General features: G+C 39.0%; 1 protein-coding gene across 1 annotated transcript in view; it reads right to left on the reverse strand.

The window, feature by feature from the left end:
• Positions 1-7,157: 7,157 nt before the first annotated feature.
• LOC140324713 (tetraspanin-15-like) overlaps positions 7,158-25,057 on the reverse strand; it is a 104,629-nt gene continuing 86,729 nt past the window's right edge. Inside the window, exons 6-8 of the mRNA XM_072402791.1 lie at positions 17,317-17,370; positions 12,094-12,210; positions 7,158-10,490 (exon numbers count right to left, since the gene is read on the reverse strand). Of these exons, the coding sequence (XP_072258892.1) occupies positions 10,281-10,490; positions 12,094-12,210; positions 17,317-17,370 (381 nt within the window). The 3' untranslated portion in view covers positions 7,158-10,280. The remainder of the gene's footprint in view (positions 10,491-12,093; positions 12,211-17,316; positions 17,371-25,057) is intronic.

Genomic DNA, 25,057 nt, shown 5'->3' on the forward strand with positions numbered 1-25,057 from the left:
AAAGTTGCTGACAAACCTAAACTTTGGGGGATCTTCTCCCAGCTCCCAGGATACACACGGCCATTCTGCACGAGCCACCTTGCCTCAGGTTGCAATTCCCCCCAGAAATGCTTTCTTTTAAAATGCAGCAACCAACTATAAAGATCGCCAATTTTCACCACTTCATAGATCACCAGAAAGTTTTCACCACTTTGAAATTGCAGAACGCCCAAAGCCAACAATGGAGATCGACTCCAGAAAGTCACTTTTGGCCGTGCAGCTCCATTGTTCCTCTCTGGAGGAAGAAAGTTTTGCTAACAATAGAGTGCTTCAAAGATTCACATTTTTTTTCCCCGCAGGTCTGAACCCCGAGTGGAAGTAAACTCTCCAATCCTCACTCATTGGGCTGTTCTCGCATCTTCACCCCATTATTTTTGGGGTCTGGAATTTTTGGTCATCTTCATTGGCTAGGCTAAGTTCTGTGCATTATTATTACACAGTATTTCTATAGCACCAACATAACATGCAGCGCTGTACAAAGTTCCATAGTCATGTCTCTAGATGTCTCTCAAAGGAGCTCCCAAATCTAATGTCCCTACCATAGTCATAAGTCATTACCACAGTCTAAGGTCAATTTGGGGGGAACCAATTAATCTAACTGCATGTTTTTGGGATGCGGGAGGAAACCGGAGTACCCGGAGAAAACCCACATAAACACAGAGAGAGCCTGCAAACTCTATGCAGATATAGTCCTGGCCGAGATTTAAACCTAAGACCCAGCGCTGCAAAGGCCGGAGTGCTAACCACTGAGCTATTTTGTTGCCTGTGTATGGGGGGTCATTTCAGCACCGAGGTACACTGAGCCATGCATGCACATTCTGCAGAAGACTTTTAAACTTTTACATAACATGTTCTTTTTGCAACAAAGACCCAGCCAGTTGCATTTTTTAGGTTATTTTCATTTTAATATTATACAACAACAAAAAAGTTCACTATTTTTTGGTTGATGCAGCGCACTGTAAAGCGGACATTTTTATTATTATTTTTTAAAAGTTTAGCTAACCCTTTCATTTATTGGAAAATAGTCTTTTTTAAAAAAATGTTTTGGGGGGAGGACCCAACCCCTACTGTCAAAGACTGAATGGTAAACCTGGAGTCTGTTGGGGTACATACGTCACAAATCTCAGGAGGCTTTGGGCTGCTCCTTTTGTGTATGACCGGTGTCCGGCACGTGCGCTTTCCTGGAATGTAAAAAAAATACAAAAAAGTGCATGTGCAGTGAGATTTTTTTTTTTACATTTTAAGGAGAAAACACAATCTTGTGGCTGTGCAGTGTGAGATCGGGTGATGTAAGCTAAAAAGAAAGAAGACTGTAAAAGATGGTGGCACCCACTGGATTTTCTGCACTGGAAAGAAGAAATCAGGGTCGGTGCGGGAATGGCTGCCATCGGATTGCAGAGGGATCGAAGGATCTTTAAAAGTAAAGATAAGTGTAATTTTTTTTCTATTTTAATATACATCTCATTCACATCTCTTCTGCACAGAGGAACAGGTGTCTTTATATGTTTTAGGGTGCGATTATTATTATTAATATTATTGTTAAATAGTATTTATATAGCGCCAACATATTACGCAGCTCTGTACATTAAATAGGGGTTGCAAATGACAAACAGATACAAACAATGACACAGGAGGAGGAAAGGACCCTGCCCCGAAGAGCTTACAATCGAAGAGCATTCAGAATTATTGGTGGTGCACCTTGGAGCGCATACATTTTGCACAAAGATATAAAGGGGTCCCAGGCTAGGAACACAAAGGCCGATGTAGCTGCCTCAGTGATTACTGGATAATAGAATACATTACAGTATATTAATTTCCTTCAAAACAATGCCACCATCACATTCTGTATCATTCCTTCCTAATATAGATTTAAACTTCCCAAACTCATGGGGTTCCTTTCTCTGTTCACCTATTAAAGCTCCATGAATCTCCCAAACCGCTGAGTGTAATTCATCCGCCGCTTGTAGATGAGAACAATTCCTTCTGTGGTTTTTCAATCTCAAGCTGCTCGCTGTAATTCATCTCCATGCCGGCGCTGCGAATCCTCATATTTACACCGAGGAATAGTTGGGGAGAACACGGGGCGATGATCTGCTGGGAGGGTCCCCTCTGCTCCTTGCAAAACAATGTGTGGGGTCATTTTTATTTATTTCTAAAATTAATTTAGATGGAACTAAAATTAAATAAAAATTATGAGCAAAGAGTTTTATCCCCATATTAAAAAAGTTGCATAACCAAAACAAAAAATGTAAAAAATGTGAGCAGCTTGGATCCTGGACGGGGGATTTCTCTTCTGCACTAAAATAAACTCACCTGCCTGATTGCAATTTTTAACTAAACTCACCTGTCATTGCTCCAGCATGCAAAATCTTTTTCTGGATTTATTCCATGGCCATTTTGATTGACCAGGCTGGAATGACGTGACATGTGCAGGGGAGTTCATTCATTCTTGGCAGCCATGATCATGCTACATGGTCTACATTATAGAAAAGATAGCAATCAGACAGCTGAGTTTGTTTTATTGAAGAGACATCACCTGTTCCTTCTGCAAAAAAAGAATCTACCTGCCCACAATCCTATAACATCCAAGTTTAGTTTCACGTTTATTCAACTTTTTTACTATTTGGATAAAACCTTTTTTGGAGCAGAAAACATATAACACAGGATGTTTCCAAGGCTTTGTATTCCTAGAACATTGTAGGTATTCTAAGCTGCTTACTTTTAGCCTGTCAGTCTCTAATTGAAACTCTATACAGGGCTATATGAACTTAAGACAGGTAGAGGAGTTTGTCTTCTCTCTAAAGCATTTAGGGGATCAATTTTTACTTACTATTGATAGATCATCATGGGGTATCTAATGGCCTGGGATCACAGTGAGTTTTATAGAATGATATTATAATTCAATCTGAAAGACTGATGACATCTAGTGACAAAGGGGTTAAGGTGTTGGAATAGGTAAGGGATTGGTAGGTATTTAGCCATGGGATAGGCAAAGGATGTTCAGGTTTTCTTTTTAATGTTTTACAGACAACAGGCACCTTGGAGGGGGGACAGATGAAATTGTTCTCTGACATTGAATTAACTTTTGAAGACCAAAGCCTGACAAGAGTTCATTCGGGAAAAAACAGAGCGCTTTAATGAGTTTGTCACCCGGGACGGTGAAATCTAAACGGTTACCATGGCAACAATCACCTCTCCTGTATGGATATAAAATCATTAACTTCACTTGTTTTATATTTTCATATTTGTATTCCCATAGCTGGGCTGGCCTGTGTTCTTTATTATATTCCCGCTATACCCTGACAGAGTTCTGTGTAACACCGGGAGATTTGGAGCCGGCTTAGATTTTTCTCTTTTTCCTCTCCGGGGGATTTCTAGCAAGGTGCTCGGTGTGACATTCAGTTCAATGCTACATTCTTAGGATGAATGTGTACATCCTTATTGTGAAGTCATGGGCTAATCTGTGCAGGGGAACGATACCCATACCCAAACTTTTTGGCAGCCCATTTGCCATTGTATGGTTAGCCAATTGGTCGAAAGGTTAAAGCAGGGCCTAGCATCACATTTTAAGAATTATATAAATGAGTGTTTATCCCTTTTATGTAATGAAAAAATGTGTTTTTTTAAATACTTTTAAATTTTTTCGGGGGGAGGAGCCCTCCCATTTCATCCTTAATGCTGCGGCAGTAAAGACTGAAGGGGAAACCTGAATCCTCCTGAGATACATATGTAACATTCCAGGAGGCTTTGGGATGCCCCTTCTGCTCATGCTCAATTTTGGGCATGCGTAGAAGAGGCTTTTACAGAATGTAATACAAAAGTAACAATCTCATACATGCGCAGTGAGATCAGTACTTTTTTTTACATTTTCAGGAAGAAACATCTTCCGATCTCACACCTGCACAATACAAGATTGGGTGATGTAAGTGGAACCTGGAAGAAGGTGAAAGACGGTAGCGCCCGCTGTCTGGTACACGTTGAAAGAAAAAAGAATCTGGGATGGCGCGGAACCTACTGGAATTGGAGTGTGCTGGGATCAAGCGCTCTTCGGAAAGAAAAGGGGAAATGGTATTTTTGTTTCTTTTCCACTTTGGATTGGGCATCGGGTGGGTGGTTAAGTTTGGACACCAAGAAGGATGGTTTGGAAACTTTAATATTAACCTTTATTTATAAAGTGCCAACATATCACATAGTCCTGTACAATAAATAGGGCCTGCAGATAACAAACCTGTACAATTGACAATACGAACAATTACTGCAATAAAACAAACTAACCTGTCTCTTCACAATCTTCCTTTCAATGTACAACGAGCTGCCCATGAATAGCTCAGTGTACCATCCCGGCAAATCCGGATACTGGGAATGAATGAACTCCCTTGTGCATGTGTGGGAGTTACATTATTCTGACCCCGCCAATCAAAATGCCCAAAGATCCTGAACCCAGAATATGACCAGGTGAAGATGCCGGTGCCTACAACAGAGCAAGAAAAGGTTGTTGCACCTAGAAAATTGCAAGTGCTATAGTGCTCAGCTACAGGGATCTCAAGCATTTCTTGCTAGAAGTGTACAGAATTCTGCAGTTTTTGTATGTTTAGATCTGCCTGAAATCACAAGCAGACACAGAAACCCCAACCACTTAAATTGACATCAATAAATTAACCCTTAGGTTTCCAATACAGCTGTCTTATTATTTAAAAAATTATTTTAAACACAATCCATTCAAAAACAAGCACCTTTTTGGGTGTTATTTTAAAAATATATACAATTTATTCCATTTTTTTTTATAATACTAAAAGTATGTTTCTGCAACAACAAATTGCAAAGTTATTTACAATTTTAAACATCTTAAAATGATCTCTGGAATACTAACCTTTCTGCAACTCATATCTAGCGGTAAAATAAACTTTTTACCTAAAACCACAGTCACATGGTGTTTCAATAACGGAGAGGTTCTTCTTGGGATGTCCATTATATGGTCTACGTGACATGGAAATGCCCTATTGGCTGTCCAGTGAGGGTCAATATAGGATGCAGAATAGCAAACTGCAGCAGAGTAGTCAGCACAAAAGGACAAGAGGACAATAGGACGTAGGTCGGCGTGGGCACATCCCCTATACGAAAAAATGGACTTGGATGATGGGTTTAGGTAAGTTTATATAGCATTAGACGTTAGGAAGAAACACTCAAGATGGGTTAGTTTTGGCCATAATGGGTGCTGTGTTGCCAGATTTTTTGCAAAACAGCCCATGTATATGTGAGATATGAGGGCTGCTGTCCTTTGATTTTGCTGACATGGATATAATTGTTTCTAATGCACCTGAGCCTTCTCCATTCAGTGGCATTAACACACTGTGAAAGTATGACTAGAATCTGCCAGACTACCCTCAGTCTCGTTATTAGACTTATTGATTCCCGATAGCAGTTTATGTTATTTTTCCTTTGCTTTATTTTAGAGTAATGCCATCTCCAATGCTTGGGGGGAATATTGCTGTACGCAGATATGAATTGTTCCTGTTCCTCCTGTGAATTCGGGAATAAAGTTGATCCTACAACTGTATGGTCCAATGAACCAAAAACAAATATGTGCTTAGAGTATTTATGCATCCCCAGGGTTTTTCTGTACAAACAAAATATCTATATTTTGTCACACAGCTATAAAAAAGAGGTTTGTACAAGTGACAAACAAGTAGTTTTTCATAGATTGTGGAAGTAGAGTGGCTTTCTTAATCCTATGCAGGGATATTTTTAGTCAGTGGGAAAGGAAGTAAATTTTTTTTTGCATTTGGAAAGCTTAGTATTTTTATATACAGATGTCCCAGTTACGTACAGACCAGGGAAAAATGATAGTTAATCTAATTTAGAAAGTAATCATTTTTTGAAAGAAACATCATTGGCGGGATATTCTGCACAGATTTTGTCACACTTCCTTGTGCACATGCGGGTTGCACCCTGGGTTGGCTTGAAGGTTGAATGTGCATGGCCCGTCCTGCTGGCCAGCCAGGAGATAGTCTTTTGTTAGTCCCTGACTAGCTGGCTCAGACACCTGAGCAATGTAACTCCACACCAGTGCTAAACCCCCTAGCTCAGGTAAAGTGTTACCTGCTCTGCTGCTGCCTGAATGTGTTTCCCTGTCCAGCTCCTGTTCCCCTTGTGTTCCAGTCTGCTGTTCCCTTGTGCAGTTCCTGTCTTGTTGTTCCAAGGGCCCCAGTATCTTCCAGTCTCTTTGGTGATCCCTTTGTCACTTGTGCCCCTGCATTTCTGTGTCTTTGGCGACCACTGTATCACCCGTGCCTCCAGCTTCTTCCCCTGTCTTCGGCGACCCCCATGTCACCTGTGCCTCCAGTCTCTACCTTAATCTCCAGTGTTCCCACGTCACCTGTGCCTTCAGTCTCTTCCTGTGTCTCCAGTGTTCCAATGTCTTCGGTAAACCCTGTGTCTCTTTCTGGTACTAGACCCCTGGGCTTCGTTTCTGGTCTCACCTCTTTGCAGTCTCGACTCCAGCCATTATTGACTACTTTCTTGCAAACCGATTTGGTACTTTACTTTGTTCTGTCCACCCTGGCATGCCCAAGGACAGCAACCTGGTATCAGTCCGGAGCACAACACTCTCATTTCTAGAAGCTTTAGAGAAGACAATGCTGACACCTTGACTGTGCACCCTGGCCCTTCATCACCCCTAGTGATTGCCTTTCTCTGAGCCTGACATTGCCCTTTCCAGCAATTCCAGTGTTTGGTCTTCCCTTTGTGAAAACCATCTTTACCCATGTTGGTTGGCTGGGCCAGAATGAAGTAACTCCTGCACATGTGCGGGGGGTTTATTTATTCCTGGCATGTGCGAGGGAAGCCGAGATTTCTGGGTATCCCTGGCAACAAAAGACGATTTGCGAATATGCAGCTGGCCAACAATCAGGCAAGTACGTACAGTTATTGCAGAAGGGACATCATCTGTCCCATTCTACAATAAACACCTGTCTGATTGCCAATTTTCAAGGTGGGGCTTTAGTTTTACTTTAATATCCATAGTCTGGGCTTGGCTGCACTGTAATGAAAAACTCTCATTGACCAGGATGTAGTTTTAACGTCATGGGATCTACTGAATCATAAACATTAAAATGTCACACCGTTTTTGTATTTTTATTTATCCATGTAAAAAAAAATGTACAAAATACCATCTTGTTAAATAAAATGTACATAGAACATTTCACACAGATTACCAAAAGTATTTCCAATATTTTAATTCCCTGAATTTAAGAGATGTGTACCAAAACAATTTGTTCTGCTCATTTGTCCATTTTAAAACAATTTCTCTTTACATGTCTGTGTGTGGCACACTTTTTACATCACTAAACACAAAATTACAAAGGGAAAACAACTAGAAGCTCCAAAATTTCAACAATTTCTAAGCATTTAATTTATGAGGAACACATGCAGAGGATCAGGTGAAAGGACTGGGAGGGAAATACTAAAGCTGCTTCTTTCTTTGTCATGTAAATAAAAGGGAGATTTATTGGACATTTTGCTAACTATGATACTAAAGACTCACATTCAGTAAGTCCAGTAAAAAAAACATGGGGTCAGCAGTCAAGTAGGCCTATTTGCTAAAATCCACAATCAAGCAAGAGAGAGAATTGTAACTTTAAAGCAAAATCTAAACATAAAAAAGTGTGACCAGGCTATTCACTTGCTGCCCAATATATTGCACCCATTGACAGGTGCCACCACCTGTGACATTTCAAAATTTGGCTGATCAGTATGTAAATTATAGGTAGGCTGGTCAACTGCTTTAGGGCCATTTCGGATATGTGGCTGACAACAACGTTCTATCATAGGCTTGACCACATTGCCAACTGCTCCTGTTCAACTGAATGATAGCAGTTGGGAACCATTTTGTGCATGAGTTTGGAAGGATCCTAAACTTCTATTCCAGAAGAAAGGCCACTGTGGCCAAAAATTCAGCATCTGGGATCAGAATGCATCGAATGCCTTACAGCCATTTAAAAAAAATGCTACCTAAAACCTGGTTACCAAAAGTGAGATGTTGCTTTGAGCCACACGTTTGTAAAGATTTGCACAATTGTTTCAGTCATGTGCAAATCTGATTTTGCCCATGGTGTTGGTTTGCCACTCACGGGTTTGCACTAATACGTACTAGATCTGGACAGCAAAATGGTGGCACAAACGATTCTGCTGATCACTGCTCAGGGCAACATTTTTCTATCTTCCAACTCCATAACACAGACCTACAACATAGACAAATCTACTTATGATTTTACAGTCCAACAAGAGGCGACTAACAGTTTATATATCTACAGACAGGGGAACAAAAATGGGATTTCTGCTTTCAACAGGAAATAGAAAAGCTCTGACTTTCCTTTCATGTAAACTCACAGGGCGTCCCGTCTCATAATATTTGCTTATTAGCTCTTGGCAAACAAAAATAATCAACCTTTTTAAAGTGTTTCTTGTTTCTAAAACCACTGGAAGCAAATAGTCAATATATTGCTACTAAAAGCTGATTGTTAAGTTAATTATCACAGTAACAAGGAACTGCAACCTGCTGAAGCCTGCTAGAATGGAAATCGCTACTTTCCTAAAAAGAAAAAGATTGGCATCACGCTGGCATCATATCTTATGTCAGTACATAGTACTGCTGTTACTTTGCACCGCAAGTCTCCCTTAAAGGTAAGGTCCTTTAAATAAACAGATGTATGCTTGCAATAGGTGGTTTCTAGTCAAGGTTCACTTTATTGATAAAGATTTGACTGTTAAGACTTGATGACAGGTGGAGGCATTTTTCTAACTAAAGGCACATTAACAGTGGGCTGGTTAGGCGAGTGCCACACAAATACTGTGACGGCAACATAAGGCAGCAGGGTTTTCAGGATCACAGATTGTAGGGACCTTAGTGCAAAATCCCATTTATTGCTACAGTGTAGGAGTAGGGATTTGTATTTTTCAAGGTTGAACAGTGACAAAAAACACAGCATTTCAGTTGTATAATACACATACTCTACTAACAGAACTGAGCCTTGGTGCCTATGGAGGAATAAACACAGCCATTTATTTTAGGTGGTACGGCTCTGATTACAGCAACCTCAAGGTTAGGTATCCAATACCATATGCACACATGCACGGTCTCATGTCAGGAAATGTTAATCTGGCTTTTTTCAATTGGAAGTTGGGAGATAGATGGTAGAAGAGCTGACCATATGCACTGATATTTAGGCACTGGGCTGATACCCCTTGTGACTCACCTAACTTTAAATAAATAAAACCAACCTGGGTAAAGTAATTTCCATTAATAGACAAATCAGTAGGCAAGCATTTATACCAATCACCATGTTATGTCTATGGCTAGCCTGTTTTTTCCACATTGTGGTTGCTGTTTGTGACCAACAAAGACCAACAGTGACTCAAACTAGTGTCGAGGCCATGGTAGAGCTGCCCCACGGAAACTAGACATAACCCCAACTTCCACCTAATGGATCCCCGGTAGTTTTCCCCAAAACATGTTTCTGTGTGTCATCCAAAGAAATACGTGTGAATGCTTCCGATCCATGTTTGAAGGGATGGGGCCTAAGGGGTGCTGTGTGATGTAAAAGTGCACCAATCATAGCAAACCACATTTATGTTAATTTTTCAGCAAAAGTGTAGCTTGAGAAATTAATGTGGTCAACCACCACTTCTAGGTTTGAGAAATAAATCCAAATACTAACATTTTTGATCCTTTTATCTTCGTCAGCATCCACCTTTAGTACCACCATGAACCAGTGAGAAACAATTAAAACTTTGGCCCCCTTTATAATATAGCCTAATCTACCTGTTAACAAGGATTCGGATAAAGTAATGCTTGTTTATATATATATATATATATATATATATATATATATATATATGTTCAGGTCTGGCATACCAGTTATCATCTTATACTTAATTGACGTTTCATAATGGAGCAAGATGAACTTTTTCATGACTTCTCTAGCTAGGAACATCCAAAAAAGCAATAAATACAGAAATGTAAACATTGTAAACTGGTGTTGGTTGTATCGGAACATCAAGTTGCCATTTTCTTTATTGCACTAGGAATTCGATATATGCTTCCTATTAGCTTTGCCTTTATGTAGAGCGTCGTCCATTGCAATATACTTTGGTAGCCCATGTGATGGTAAATATCATCGTCAAGCAGATCTGCTGTTAAAGTGGCCTCCAGGAGGGCTTCAGATAAGCCGCTGGACTAAGTGTTAAGTTAGTTTTTCATCATCCCTGTCAGCAAAAATGGGAATATAACCCTCCTCCCTCGGTAGGCAGAGACAGCAGCCTGCTCCGCTCAGGTCCAGTTCCTTGAAGTTGAAGTTCTTCATTTTCAGGGATCTGAAATCCACCTCATCAAATGAATAACAGAGATCCTTGAGTTTCATCCAAAATAGATAGGACAAACCAATGCCCAGGGCCTGTGGCAAAAAAGGAAGAAAAACTGAATTACATGCTCCAACCATTTATTTTCAACCTGTATATTTACAAATGTATTACTGCAGATGAACCGAGCACTTTGAAGCTTGTTTTCTATGTGAATAGTACTGCTGTATTGCCAATAACAATTTGAGATTTAACTTTTCTAATAGCGTTACAGCAGAGTTCAGAGATTTGTTTTACATTGATGTAGCCTAGAAACTGGCTGAATAAGCTTTGTCTTATGAATACACAAACCTGTGCAGAAAACGTGAAAATAAATTTTGTAAATGTCCAAATAGTAAATGATACCCATGACACATAATTCTATATGTGTAATCTATTGCTACCTGAATCAGCCAAGCACATCTGTAGTACTCCTGTGAAGGACAGCAGCATCTAGTCACAGGACTGTGAAAATTCCAGTGTGAGAGCGTCTTTTACATATTTACAGGGCTAACACATTTCTGGAAACTAAGGTTACTTTTAAAAAATGGAATTTTAAAGGTAAATTGAAGACTATTGTTTTATTATAAAGTCTCCTCTATCCGATCATGCAAAATCACTCCCCTACTATTGTGTCCTACTTCCCCTACCTCTTAGATTGTAAGCTCTTCCGGGCAGGGTCCTCTCCTCCTGTGTCACTGTTTGTATCTGTCTATCATTTGCAACCCCTATTGAATGTAGAGCACTGCAAAATAGGTTGGCACTATATAAATACTGTTTATTAATAATAATAATAATAATAATAATATCATTATTAATAACAATAGGAACCATAAGGTACATAGTACATCTGTGTAAACCCCCCTATTCCTTTGCTGTACTACTGGAACCCTGACGTCTGGGTTGTACAGTAAGTATGCACACCATAACTCCATGTACAAACCTGTGAGTGGCCTATCGCATGGTCCACACATGGAGCCCATAGGAAAGCATGCTAATGTAAATGTACATGTACATGTACATGTACTCTATGTCTTTTTTCAATAAAAGATATTTGTATGTTCTCCTCCACAGCTTAATTGGCTACATACTGTTACTTTTTCTCTAAAGTCTAAGTCTTGAGATATTCCTACTTCCTACCTACAGACTATTGATAGAAAGTGGGATTAACTATGGAATGGGACATTACGGTGACAAAGTAAAGATATTTAGTTTATCAGGTTTAGAAGAAGAACACACAAACTCACAAAAGACATTTGGAGTTCAGGTACTCTTTAGGTATCTGCAGTTACTAAGATGATATTTGTAAAGAAATTGCCATGGGATACAGCAGCCTAGTGAAGAGAACAATTTACACATTGGTACAGTCTGGCACATGATGGTGCTTGATATTTAAAGAGAGATATTTTGGTAGTTTTAACATTCTGGGTCTAGGAAGAAGAAACAATAAGAAAGAAGAGGAAAAAGGAAGAAGAAACAAGAAGAAAGAAGGGGAGGAAGGAGGAAAAAAAGAGAGAAGGAAGAAAAAGCAGAAGAAAGAAGGAAGAGAGGATAAATGTCCTGGGCAGGCAGGATGAAGGTTCTGAATTGCATTGTTATACAGCTGTAAGACAATAAACTAGACAATACCTAAGTGATACAATATACACGATAGGTTACCTGAGGAGCCAGAAGTGCTATAGCCAAGCCAAATGTTATCCCAAAGTTGTCACTTAACCAAAGTCCGACGGCATGTATACACCCTCTAACATGGATGATGTGAGCCACGTCTAGTCTCTGCAAAAAAAAAAAAAGTGACATTCACACGTCTTGATTATTTATGATGTGCTGGCAGGTCTTAATAGACACATTTTTTAATATTCACATTTACCACTGCCACTTGATTAAAGAATGTCTTTATATGTGAAGCAACAAAACACCTCCCCAAGGTGTGGACACAAGACCTATGAAGGTGTCCTGTGTTACCAAGACACTGGCAAAAGATCCTTTAAATGACATTTTGACTCTAAAGGCCTTTCAGATCTCTGAGAACCCCTACTAAAACCAATTGTTAGGTGATGAATGGGAAAAAGGCTCTTAAACTGATGGCCCTGTATACAGTGGGCTAGAATAACACCTTTTATAGACACCCAAAAACATCATGAGAGTAATTCAGCTGAGTCTACCAAATTGTGTTGGCCCCAGAACTACGCAGATATCATCAAATGGGAGGTCAATCAGCTGCAGTTCAAGGAACACTTTGCAACATTTGAAAGTTAATTCATCAGAATGAGACACCTTTTTCCATTGTCCTGGTTCTGGTTCTCATGTGCCCATTGTAGGCACTTTCGGCAGTGTACAAGATCAGTATGGGGGCTCATCTTTGCAGCCCCATAAACAGAAAGGGTGCTAAATGTTTGGAAATGTGTAAAAAGTTCCATAAAAGTGCAGGCAAAAAAAAGCTGTTAAAGCTACCTGGTAATTTTTCTTGTTTTGAGTATCAGCCAATAACATTTTTATCATTTTAATCTGACGCAGGATGGAAAATGTATTTGTCCGGAATGTTATTGGAAAGCTCTTAGTTTATTACAGAGCTTTCTGTTGTGAGATAACAATAATTACGTGTTAATATACAATATCTTCACTAAAATGTAGCTTATTGCCACTTTTGCCAAGGATGAGACAGCTCTATTATTGGTAGCAGTTCAGTTGAAGAAACCTATTCCTAAAACCATTAAACCCGCTTTACTTTTAAGGCCTCCTGACATTTTCTTTGGTGGAAATCATAGCAACCAATACAATGTGAACTGCTATTTCTTTTTTTCCAATATCATATTGGTTAACTTAGGAAATAATTGCAGACCTTTTTGTATCAAGCATTATTTACCAGCTCCAGGATGGAGAAGTTTGCATTTTCAAACCATAAGGATAGACAGAAGACTTTATCTCCACAGAGGGAAAAGAAAAACCTTAGAATATTCCAGGAAAATCCATTGATTTAAATTTCCATAAGAATTTATGCCAATGTGTTTCCACTTCATAATTTTAAACACTTCTTTCCTATAGGACAGCCTTTTCTCAAACTTTTTACACCTGAGGAACCCTTAAAATATTTTTCAGGTCTCAGTGAACCCTTACTAAAACCAATTGTTAGAAGATCAATGGGAAAAAAGGCTCCTAAATCAGTGGCCAAAGGAAAGAACGCCCCTTACAATGGGCTAGAATAACAACCTTACAGACATCCAAAAACATCATGAGAGTCATGCAAGTGGCTCTACCAAATGGTGTTGGCCCCAGAACAATGCAGATATCATCAAATGAGAGATCAATCAGCCACAGTTCAAAGAACACCTGGCAACGTTTGAAAGATAATTCATCATCATTATGCTATTTTTTTTTCATTGAAAAGGATAATGAGGAGCAAAGAGGGTTTTGTTAGGCAATAATATATTTTAAGTGCCAGCTTTTACACACAAATAAAATGAAATAACATAATAATATTATTACAATAAAGTTACAGTATCCCACCTGGGAACAACCTTTTGTGGGGTTTTCTTGAGACTAAATACTATACAGAGTTCTCCTCAGTGGTTATTATATAGTCCATAAACCCATAAGGGGATACCCATAAACCCATAATGGGATACCGTGTTAAATAACGCTTGTAGTAGGAATGTAAGTCTCGAATCCTGACGCGTTTCACCTAAACGGGCTTTCTTATGGACTATCCAAAGTATTAGGAAGTATCGTTTTTATTTTCCTATGCTTTGTACACATACCTTCTTTCATTGCTCTGCTTCTGATTCAATGTACCCAATGTAAGCACTTTCAGTACTGCACAAGGTCAGCATGGGGATTCATCTACACAGACCCATACACAAAAAAGGGTGCCAAATCTTTGAAAATTTGCATACAAGTCCATACAAATTAAGACTAAATAAAGCTACCTAGAAAAAAATGCTAAATGTTTTAATGTATTATGAACCCTGGTTAAGAATATCTGCTATAGGTAATCATGCAGAAAATTAAATATACAGTCAAACTTTCACTTTGTTAACAAGGGACATACAACAAAATTTATGGGCACAATTTGTGAACAAACACAAACTAAACATTAGCAGAAAATGAGTTATTGATTTCACAGTTAGCACAGGATCTGCCTTGTAGATATTACCTACATAACACAATACAACGATGTGCACACAATACACAATGTGGAAACACTCAAATCTCTTCTATGGCACAGTCACTGCTCATTTGCAACCATTACTTCTCTAAATTGAAGACATAATTTGCTTTAATAAGTATGATGTGACTGGTGTGATTTAGAATAAATGTACCATTCAGAGCCTCCCAGATGGCTGAGCCACCATGAAACAAGCCGTGATTGAGAGGCACCGTGTCAATGCCTCTGCTTTTCCATGTACTAATAACCCTTTCACTGGTAACGTGACCAACAGAATGATATACATAGACATCAGCTGAGATAGTTACCAGCTGAAAGTACAAAAAGAAGCTTTCGTTTCACAAAAACACATAGTTTCATAAAATATAGTACTGTTTTGCAAATCAAACTCTTTCGATAGCTTCTCAATCCTCAATGGAATACATTTAGAATAAAAATAGGCTTCCTCCCACTAGCATGGATGTGTCTGCACCACATAGCGAAGTACGAAGGTCTGACATAAGGTATGTAATGAAATCAGAAGGTTTGGTTTAACAATTTAATAAGCAAGTTGATAAGGGGGGGGTGGGGGGAGGAATCAGGAAAGGTAAAATATAAGCAGTTACCTTCAGTTTTAAGCATTGCATGGCTCACAAATAATATTTTACTAAGGCTTCTATGGTTTGAGGCATCTGTCATTTATCTGGACTTTATGAACTAGTGTTGGGTGGCCCATTTAAAAAATTACTATTGACATGTCAGAGATAGCACAATGATAAACACTGACACCGGAATACAAAGAGAAAGCTTTTCTCAATAAACAAGAATATCAAAATGTTCAATTTCTAGTGCGGACATGCATTGACATATAAGGCCGAGCCATTTTTCCTGACAGCTTCCCCATTTGACAAGCACAGGAATCTTACAGGAGATTGAATCATTTGCCTAATTTGCCAAGGTGACCCAAAAATACATCAATGCTAATTACCTAATCACCTTCTGATTGCTTGTAACATTGAGAACATTAACGCCTTCACCTAGGTCATTGAAAGAAATCACATACTTTAACATTAGTAACAGAATACAGATTATATTTATATTGACTTCCTAAATAAAAAAGATTTCTTGAGCAAAAGATAATATTTTATTTTTAATTTCTATTTATTCTCTTCCTTAGCTGGGGAATGTTTAAATTTGGCACAGTGCAGGAACTGCCACGGACAGTCAAGGGCAGACGGAGGATGATATAATTTTATCATAAAAGGTCTTTAAAAGCAACACTTTGTCTAACAACAATGATCAACACCTGGACTGTAGCCATCTATTTTAGTAGTACAATGCCACAGCAAATCCATATTGAGATGCACATTTGTTTGTATTTTTATTGCACACAATTGTGTGTATATCCCAGTAGCAAGCATGGGTTGAAAAATACAAGATGGTCCATTTGGTGATGGGCAAATTCCCTTATTGTCAGTCTACACCTTAAAGCATTATTACATATATCACAGCAATCTTAGTGTTCCCTGTTTGTGCCATAGGTATCTAATAACCCCATATTGTGGCTTTCTACCACACTTATACTTTGTTCCAACTTTGTAATGCTTTCCCACGGTCTTTCTATTATGGCTCAACTGTCCAGTCCCCCTTTAATGTGGCCCAGCTTCCTAGTGCCCCATGTTTTGTCCCAGGTTAGTACCCCAATTGGTAACAGCTAGGCTTTTTCTTTGCTGTTTTCTAATAAATCTACTGTTATCTAGAAAGAAGTTTGCAAATGCCTAAAAAACACTTCCATAGCAGTGATAAGTGGTTCCAATTCAAGTCTATAGAGATGGCTGTGGTAGCAAACTGACCTTGAATGTAGCACAGAAAAAACAAAACAGCAAGACTGCTACCTTCTGCCGCCTGGGATAACAGACAAAAAAACTGAACCAGTTGTTCAAAATATAACCATTTTTTGCAGGAAGTTTTAAACAGTTGACCCAGGAATGTGAACTAATCCTTATACAGTAAACCTATATTTTGGTACAACAGGGCTCTCCTGTGGGCAGAAAATAGTTACTGATCTGTACTGCAGCTCTGGGACCCCCACTCAGTATGATGATAGCTCAGTGTTAAAGCAAAGAAAAGTCGGCAGCTTCTATGTTCTGCTACCTGAAGATGGGGTCTTGGAAAAGATAGAAATGTTACAGTATAGTTACATATAAATCTTTCCTACTCAGCTGGCAGGCTGTCTGTACTCAATGACAGCTCTCTAAACTCAAAGCCCAACCTAATTGGTTGTCTGATGACAGCCGGGTGGCTACTGAAAAGTGCTGGGTGGTGCACCCAGCTAGAAGAGACTGGGGAGAGCACATTACTAAAAGATCATTATTGAAAGCAATCTATGTACCTGCATTGGATTGGTTCCCCATACAGCAGAACATGAACTGGAAAAAGTATAAGCAGCAAAAGGAGCCATATGTGCTAGAAATTTTATGTATTACCAAGGGGCACATTGACAGAAAGAGGAAGTTGGCTGAAACTGCACTGAAATGCAATTCTTCCGAGCCCTAGTCCCATTCAAGACACACTAACAAGACTGTCAAAGGGGTCCTCTGGTCTCATTGGTAATTATATTAATATTTTTATTATTATAATTATATTATTATTGGTAAGATATTTTAGCTAGCCATGATGAATCTGACTATTTTTTAGACATTTTTATCCATATGTGGACGAATTAATATTTGTCTTACCTCTTTATCAAGTGTCTGGTACCCACACAAAGTGTTCTTCACTCCACCAGAATCCTGGAAGCAAGATGACAGAATAAAGTTAGATGAATTAGTTGATGCGTCAGCAACGAGTCTGGGAGGAGAGGACTGGAACATTAATGTTTTATTAATAGACTGCTAACACTTCAGAAATTAGGCCCACAATGTTTTTCAATAATGAAAAATGCCAAAGGAAACAATGCGTGTAAACATGCAGTAAAATATTGTATTTATTTGCCAAATATCTACAAAAATGCCTTTTCCAATTAATTGGCTGCTAACAATCCATGCATATCACAGATTATATTACACAATATACAACTATAAACATATAAACTGTACAGAGAAACCTAAATATAAAATAAAAGCAAAAGGCCAAAGCAACAAATCTGTGAAGTTTCTAATACCACAACAGTCCTAGGTCCAGGGAAATGATTAATATTTAATATGTTTAACAAGCATTGTCATATGAAGGTTAGCAATAACGATCCTCTATATAATTTATTAAATGTAATTATGTTGTAATTCAAAAAAAGAATACATTTATTTCCTATGCATCTAAATATACTATGTATGTATCCCTCAATTTTTTTCAACCTTTTGTAATGTCCTGTGCAACAGTACTCCATGGCAGGGATTGTCAATATTTGTGACCAATCAGATGTCATTCGTCCACATGTGCTAAATAAGAACAAGTTGACAGGTGAAGAGGAAAGAGAGTCTGAAATACTGTCTTAATATAGACTGAGGATAGGCAGGTGACCAAGCTGTGCTGCCTAATTTTTGCAGAGAAAAGTCAGGTCACTAGACTGCCTGTGTGGCAGGTATGTGTAAATATCAAGAATGGATGGAGGGTAATGCAAATAATTTATTAGGTAAGACAGCTCCCATAAATGTATTTAACCACATGTATTATTCTTACTATACAGTATTTATATAGCGTTAACACATTACTCATATTGCTCTGCAATATAAAAAATATTGAATATATTGAAAATATTGAACAAGGGTTGCAAATACCAGACCAATACAAACAATGACATAGCAAAAGGAGAGGAACCTGCCAGGAGCTTACAACCTAAGAGGTCAGGGAAGTAGCACACAATAGGTGATATGTAGTGGTGGGAAGTAGTAAGGATTTGATGAGACAGAAGAGTACTGGCAAGTGAGTTTAAAAAGATGGGTTTTAAGAGCTCTTTTAAATGAGAAGAAAGTAGAAGCATACTGAATCCGATGAGGAAGAGAGTTCCAGAGAGTGGGGGCAGCCATAGAAAAGTCTTGGAGCCGTGCATGTGATGAGGTTATGAGGAAGTCATTAGTAGGTCATTGGGAAAAGAAGGAGCATGGTTAGGGGAACTCTTATTTATAAAATGGAATGGTCTCCTACATCGAAACCCCTCCTTCCCAAATCATCAATTCCCAGTATGTAAAAGTGCACCGAAAAGAAAAAAAAGAATTATACCTACCTTAACTATCTTTGGACCACAATGGCTAGGCAAGGATGACATCTCTGTCCTTCCAGGAAGGTTCCCGGAAAATGCAGGGCAGCTTGCTCTGCAGAAATCTACCTGTAAGGACGGTGATGCCTCATCCAGTGATGCAGGTAATGAGGGAAAAGGCAAGTATACTTCTATTTTAAGGTATTCTTTGGTGATTTTGAGTGAGCCCATCGAGTGTCAGTGAATCTTCTACTCTACTGGAAGCCCTTCTTTAAAATTTTGAAGCTAGTGATCAGTTTATCCTATACTTGATCACAGCAAGTGATGCATGAAACAACATAACCTAAAACAATAAGGATCATAATTTGTCACCATCCTTCTAACTAACCCCCTTTCCGCAGATCCTCTCAAGAACAGAAGAACTTTTCTTTTGTCCTCTTTTTTCACATTTAAAGAAAAACAAAATTACATTCTTTTTTTGTTGCGATTCTACATAATTACTCCTGAAGAAAGATTGGATTTTTTTGTCTGAAGAGAACACAAAGTAAGTTAATAACCTCTTGGACTGACCTATCTTATGGTTGCCCAGGCCGGGGGGATGACAAGGAGGCCATGCGTTGATGAGGAGGCTCTGCCAGGCTTTGCTGACAAGATACAAAAGATCAAACACTAGTTGAGAGATTCTATATTAATTGTGTTTCTATGGTTTTTTGTGCCTTCTGGTGACTTCTTTCTTCACTTCAAAGTGCCGGTCCTGGCTACATTCTGACAGGCTTACACTATTGTCTACCTGATCAGCTCAACATCAATAACACAGGTGATGTCCAATTCAGGAGAAAGTGTTCTGAAAAGTAACAGTCAGAACTTTAATACAAAAAGAGAAAAGAAAAAATCTTTTTAATTATAGATGAAATGATTGCTCCCGTATGAACTGTAACAAGGCCGGTGAGGGACAAAAAGATCAATCGGCTCAGGTATGAAAGACAAACCCTTATAGCCACTGTATGATGTTACAGCTTTAAAGCTTTTCTTACTTTTAAAAGAAAATCTCCACTTTTGTTTTTAGAAAATAACCCATATAAATGCAAACCATTCCTCAATTAAACTTTAACTTTTACTTTAATAATAATACAATTTCAATTTTCAACCATTAATGATATGTCAAAACCACTATAAAATATAATCATGCTGTAATAGCAATACTGGGAGCTGGCTTTAGAAAGAAGGGGCAAAGTGGGCAACTGCCCACAACCCCCACGTTTACCAGGGCTACAAATGACAGAATGGCAGAAGGTGCAGGGAGCTGCAATGCTGTGCGATCGGGACCCCTACTTGGTATTTGCTGTAAGCCCCATTTTGCCTAAACAGTCCTGAATATGCCAGGTTCATTAAATCATCTTTATAGTAATGCCCTATCCTCAGCAACATATACTTGCTTCCAAGGGAAAGCCCTGTTAAGCTCCAAACCAATCTGGGGGGCAATGACTAAGCACCATCATTGTCATATGAAAGGAGAAGTAATGGATCAAGCCCTTTTCCATATCAAATTAGGGACAGGGAAGCATTAAAGCAAACCTGTTGTGTTGTGTTACCTATGCATAGGTAATATACAGGTTTGATTACACTAATGCTTTCAACATCCCTAAAAGCCATGCTTAAGTTTACTGTAGTGACCCTTCAAGTTATGTGATATACTGGTCAAAAGTGATTAACATCTACCAGGTTGCCATGTTTACCTTATGACAATTACTTATCTTTCAGCCAAATGCTGGACTGGCCTGTTTCCATACTTATAACTTGCCTCAGACAAGTGTAAAATAATAGGCAGTTCTCTATACCCTGTTGGTGGTGTCAAAGAAGGCCCTAGAACTTACCATATAGTTCGGTTGGTTTAAGGACTCTATCTTTTATTTAGTACATTGTTTTTTTTTTATAGTGTTTTTGTATCAGGCACTAGATATTGTAGCTACTGTACATGCCTGACCTGTCCAAATGTACCTGGGGGTTCTTCTATGGTTCTTGTACTTTTGTGTCCATTGGATTGCACAGTCTAGATACATATATATTAAGATACTTGCACATGCACAAATAATGGTTAGTAACCATTTCCAGCAACAGTAGAATAAAGCTCTGTACAGAAAGCACAATTCTCTTTTCTATGGAAAGAGACGTGTGGAGGACAAATAAATCCACTCATGTTCCCCATTAGAAAACAGGTTTTCCCATGTTGGTGATTTAGTGATGGTTGATCACTAAACCACTTCCAACTCATTCCCTGTAACAGCATTATTGCTTTACCCTCTTCACCTCTCTACTAACCAAAACATCAATTTCCAACTCCTTAAAACTTCCAAACTTTACCTGGCTCTTCAGAAAAACTGCACTTTCAAGTGGTCATCCACATATAACATAGTTGCACGTTCCACCAGCTTTTTTACCTTTTTACCAAATCAGTCTCAAAAGCACCAAACACCTACCAGCTTATAACTGGAATAAGTGACTCCATTGGAGTAATTCCTCTTCACTTTTTTGGGACAGTTTAGAGCAACCTTTCTTGACCTTTTAACCCTTTAAATAACTTTCAGGTCTCAAAGAACCCCTTCTATACTTACGATATCCACAGTATATTATCATGGTGGTTGGTAGGAATATTGCCTCTTACATGATCATGACAGTAGTACAATCTCCGGAGGAACCCGAGGGCTACCCTGTATCCTGGTTGGGAAACACTGGCTTAGAAGGATAAGTGATGGAAAGGATAAGGATAAATGATGGAAAATCTCTGCATTGGGAACACAGATAAATGATATGATGGGAAGGAGTAAAACCCTTTTCATGTTATTACTATTATATGTATTCTCCAATTTCTGTGACAACCTCTCCTCCTATTCTTTGTCTTGCTGTCAATGGGTCATGAATAAGTTAAAATCTGCCCTAGAAGGTCATAGTCAGGAAAAAAAACTTGACAGAAGCATTTATTCACTGCAAGTCTATCCTATTAATTCATACACACAATCTAGACCACAAACTTTTCACATTTATCTTTAATTTCATTTTTTTTTTCATTTTTCTTGTTTTTATCAACCTAACACGAGGCAATACTTTGATGGAACCAGGGTTCACTACTCTGTTATTCTGGCACTGCTGAGAGTCAATCAAATGATAACAAGCACAATTTCGAAAATGCTCAAAGTTGTACCTATTTGCCAATTCACATTAATGTGTTGCGCCCCCGGCACTATGTTTCACATGTTGTATTCTAGTAGAAGAAAACAAAGGCGAATCGGGGACAGCAGTACGAATTTCTCTTTGTCCGCATGAAAGATGAGGAGCAATAAGGCTTTATTTGCTAGAACAAAGTACAGTCCTGGGTAGTAATTTCTTATATGCTGCCTGGGGGCACAAGGATTCAGAATTACTGCAGTCTTCCTCTCGTTACATTTAAATAATTTAGCCATTTCTTTCTGGAGCTTCTAAACAGAGAACTGATGTTATGGACAAGCCCCCAGCAAATGGAATTTGTACACCTTGTGTCGTACTTGAGATATCTATCAGCTGCTTACATGACAAGAGCTCCTGCTTGTTGTATATAATATATAGTTCAACTTCGCTCACACTACTGCTATGCACTGCCTTGTAATAAAATAAAAATGTAGCACATGTAGTAATATGTACGTTGTGGAAGCCTAATACCTTGAGCTGTTATATGCTTGGAGTGAATATTAACCCAATACACCAACGCATGTCCTGTTGTTGTTACACTAGTGCATGCATTTCCACATAGAAATGTTTGCTTTAATGAACTGCCCTAGTGGGAATTATTATTAATAAACAGAATTTATATAGTGACAACATATAACGCAGCGCTGTACATTAAATAGGAGTTGTACATAACAGACAGATACAGACAGTGACACAGGAGGAAGAGAGGACCCAGCCCAGAAGAGCTTACAATCTAGGACAGCGGTCGCTAACAGGTGGTCCGCGACAAAATTTGGGGGGTCCATGGCTCTGGCCGGCTCACTCCCGAGCGGCGTCAGGAGAAGGATCCCGTTGGCGGGACGCACCAGGCAGAGCCGCGGAACACATCCCCCATACAGATCCCAGGCTCGGGGAAGTGGGCGGGCTGTATCCCTGGACACAACCCGCCCACTCTCCCATTGCAGGCTCAGATCTGCGATGGAAGAGTGGGCGGGGTTATGTCATAATGACATCACTCTGGGGGAGAAACACAGAGTGATGTCATTATGACATAACCCCGCCCACTCTTCCATTCCCGTCACTCTCCCCCTTTGAGTGACACTTGGCATGCACGGTTGGGAGCTGGTGTTTTTAGTGGTCCGTGGGACCGAAAAGGTTGGCGACCACTGATCTAGGAGGTGGGGGAAGTCTCACACAATACGAGGGTAGATATGAAATGGGGGGTAAGTAGCAAGGGTTTAGAAGACAGAAGAAGACGGGTAGGTGAGTACATTAAGATGAGTTTTGAGTGCTGTTTTAAATGAGCAGAAAGTAGGAGCAAGCTGAAAAGGAAGAGAAAGACCATTCCAGAGAGTTGGGGCAGCTCTAGAAAAGTCTTGGAGCCGTGCGTGTGACAAGGTTATGAGTGAGGAAGTCCTAAATGTCTGAGCTTAAGATTTGATTTTAGTATACATGCTCTGCAAAACCTTACATAATAAACCAAAAAATGGCAAATGCTTTCATTAGTTCATTACAAGCTGTTTGAAGAGGGATAAACATGAGCTGGGCAGTTTTCAAATACTTTGTCTCAGCTTTAAAATGCCCAGCCCCTTAGTATGTCCCATTTTACCATCATCTTTGTAATATACCCCCACTGTCCAATGCCCCTGTATTGTGACTCACCGTTACAGTAACCATCCAAAAACAGCCAGGTAGTTCATGAAAAGTGCTGGATGGTGCACCCACCTAAACAGGGCTGGGGAGAACACTGCCATAAAAATATTTTACAAGCACACTAACCAGTTGGCCACCCAAAAAATCCAAAACTAGTAAATTGATGCCAAAAGTGTCTGTGACAAATGTTTTATTAATCTGACTATTTTGATCTTGTTTTGTTGGGTTAACAACAAAGTCAAAGAAACTTCTGTCATAGCATCACAACATTTGTCTAAATCTCTGCAACCCAATTGGTGGTTGTTTCAGGTCCAAATATGTTTGTACACACTAAGCAAGTGGAGGGGTTTACATACATTTTTTTTAGGGGGGGGGGGGATATCTGCTAAATAAAAATGCTCATTGCTTGCTTGTCAATGGCATCATCAAAAGTCAGACAAAAATAATCATACAGCAAAGTCAATGGATAGGTAACACAGCTAGATAAGTAGCATTATTAAAGTGGTGATCAGCAGTAGTAGACTACATGTACGCCTAATCTTTAGGAGCTTTTTGAAAATCCTTTTCCAAATCCTAAACAATAATCCAGAGCTTGACCCTCTCCTATGGCTTGAACTCTATTCTTATGATCGCTGGTGGACCTGCAATAAGCTGTATCTGCGTCCCCTGCCCAAAAAAAATCAATACTCACAATATGGGCTAAGCTCGTGTTTGCAAGTTTTGTGCCAAGTGGATACCTAACCCTAGCTTACCCTCGAAGCAAGTGCTTCCCACCGAAATAAATGCGAGTGTTCTTTTAACAATTCAGGGGGTAAGCACTCGCCCTTAAGGTAAGCTAGGGATGTCTAAGCACTTACAGTTAGGGCTATGTAGAGTTAAGGCAGCCAGCCAGACACCCTATAAACAAGGGCTAACAATCACTGATATGAAATTAAATTTATTACTGTTGATTTAGTTGTGAATGCTTTAATTTCATTTGATTAATGCTCCATGCAATTTATTAGTGTAAATATTAAAGCACATAAATCAATTTTAGACTTTTAAAGAATAAATGTAATTATTGAGACTGTTGAAAGATAAATATGATGAAATGTTTAAAATGAATCATGATTAAAAAAACAGAAACTATCACCTAAATTTTTGTGCTTGTTTTGAATCGAGTAAAGTTGTCAGTTCATTTATTAGCTTAACCATGAATTGCTAACCCTTACCAGTATAGATTTTAACGTATTTATATTAACAATCTTCATCATTAAACTGATTTATGCATTTTATTATTTACACCATTACATTTTATGAAAAAGCAATAGCCCCTTACAAGTGTGGTCAGCAGTATTCCCAGAAAGACCAACAATGATAACCCCCTACAAGTGTTAGGGCCAGCAACAATAACCCCCAGTATTGGTTTTAGGGCCATCAATGATAACTGA

This window comes from Pyxicephalus adspersus, chromosome 2 (assembly GCF_032062135.1).
Source record: "Pyxicephalus adspersus chromosome 2, UCB_Pads_2.0, whole genome shotgun sequence".
In the NCBI taxonomy this organism is placed as follows: Eukaryota; Metazoa; Chordata; class Amphibia; order Anura; family Pyxicephalidae; genus Pyxicephalus; species Pyxicephalus adspersus.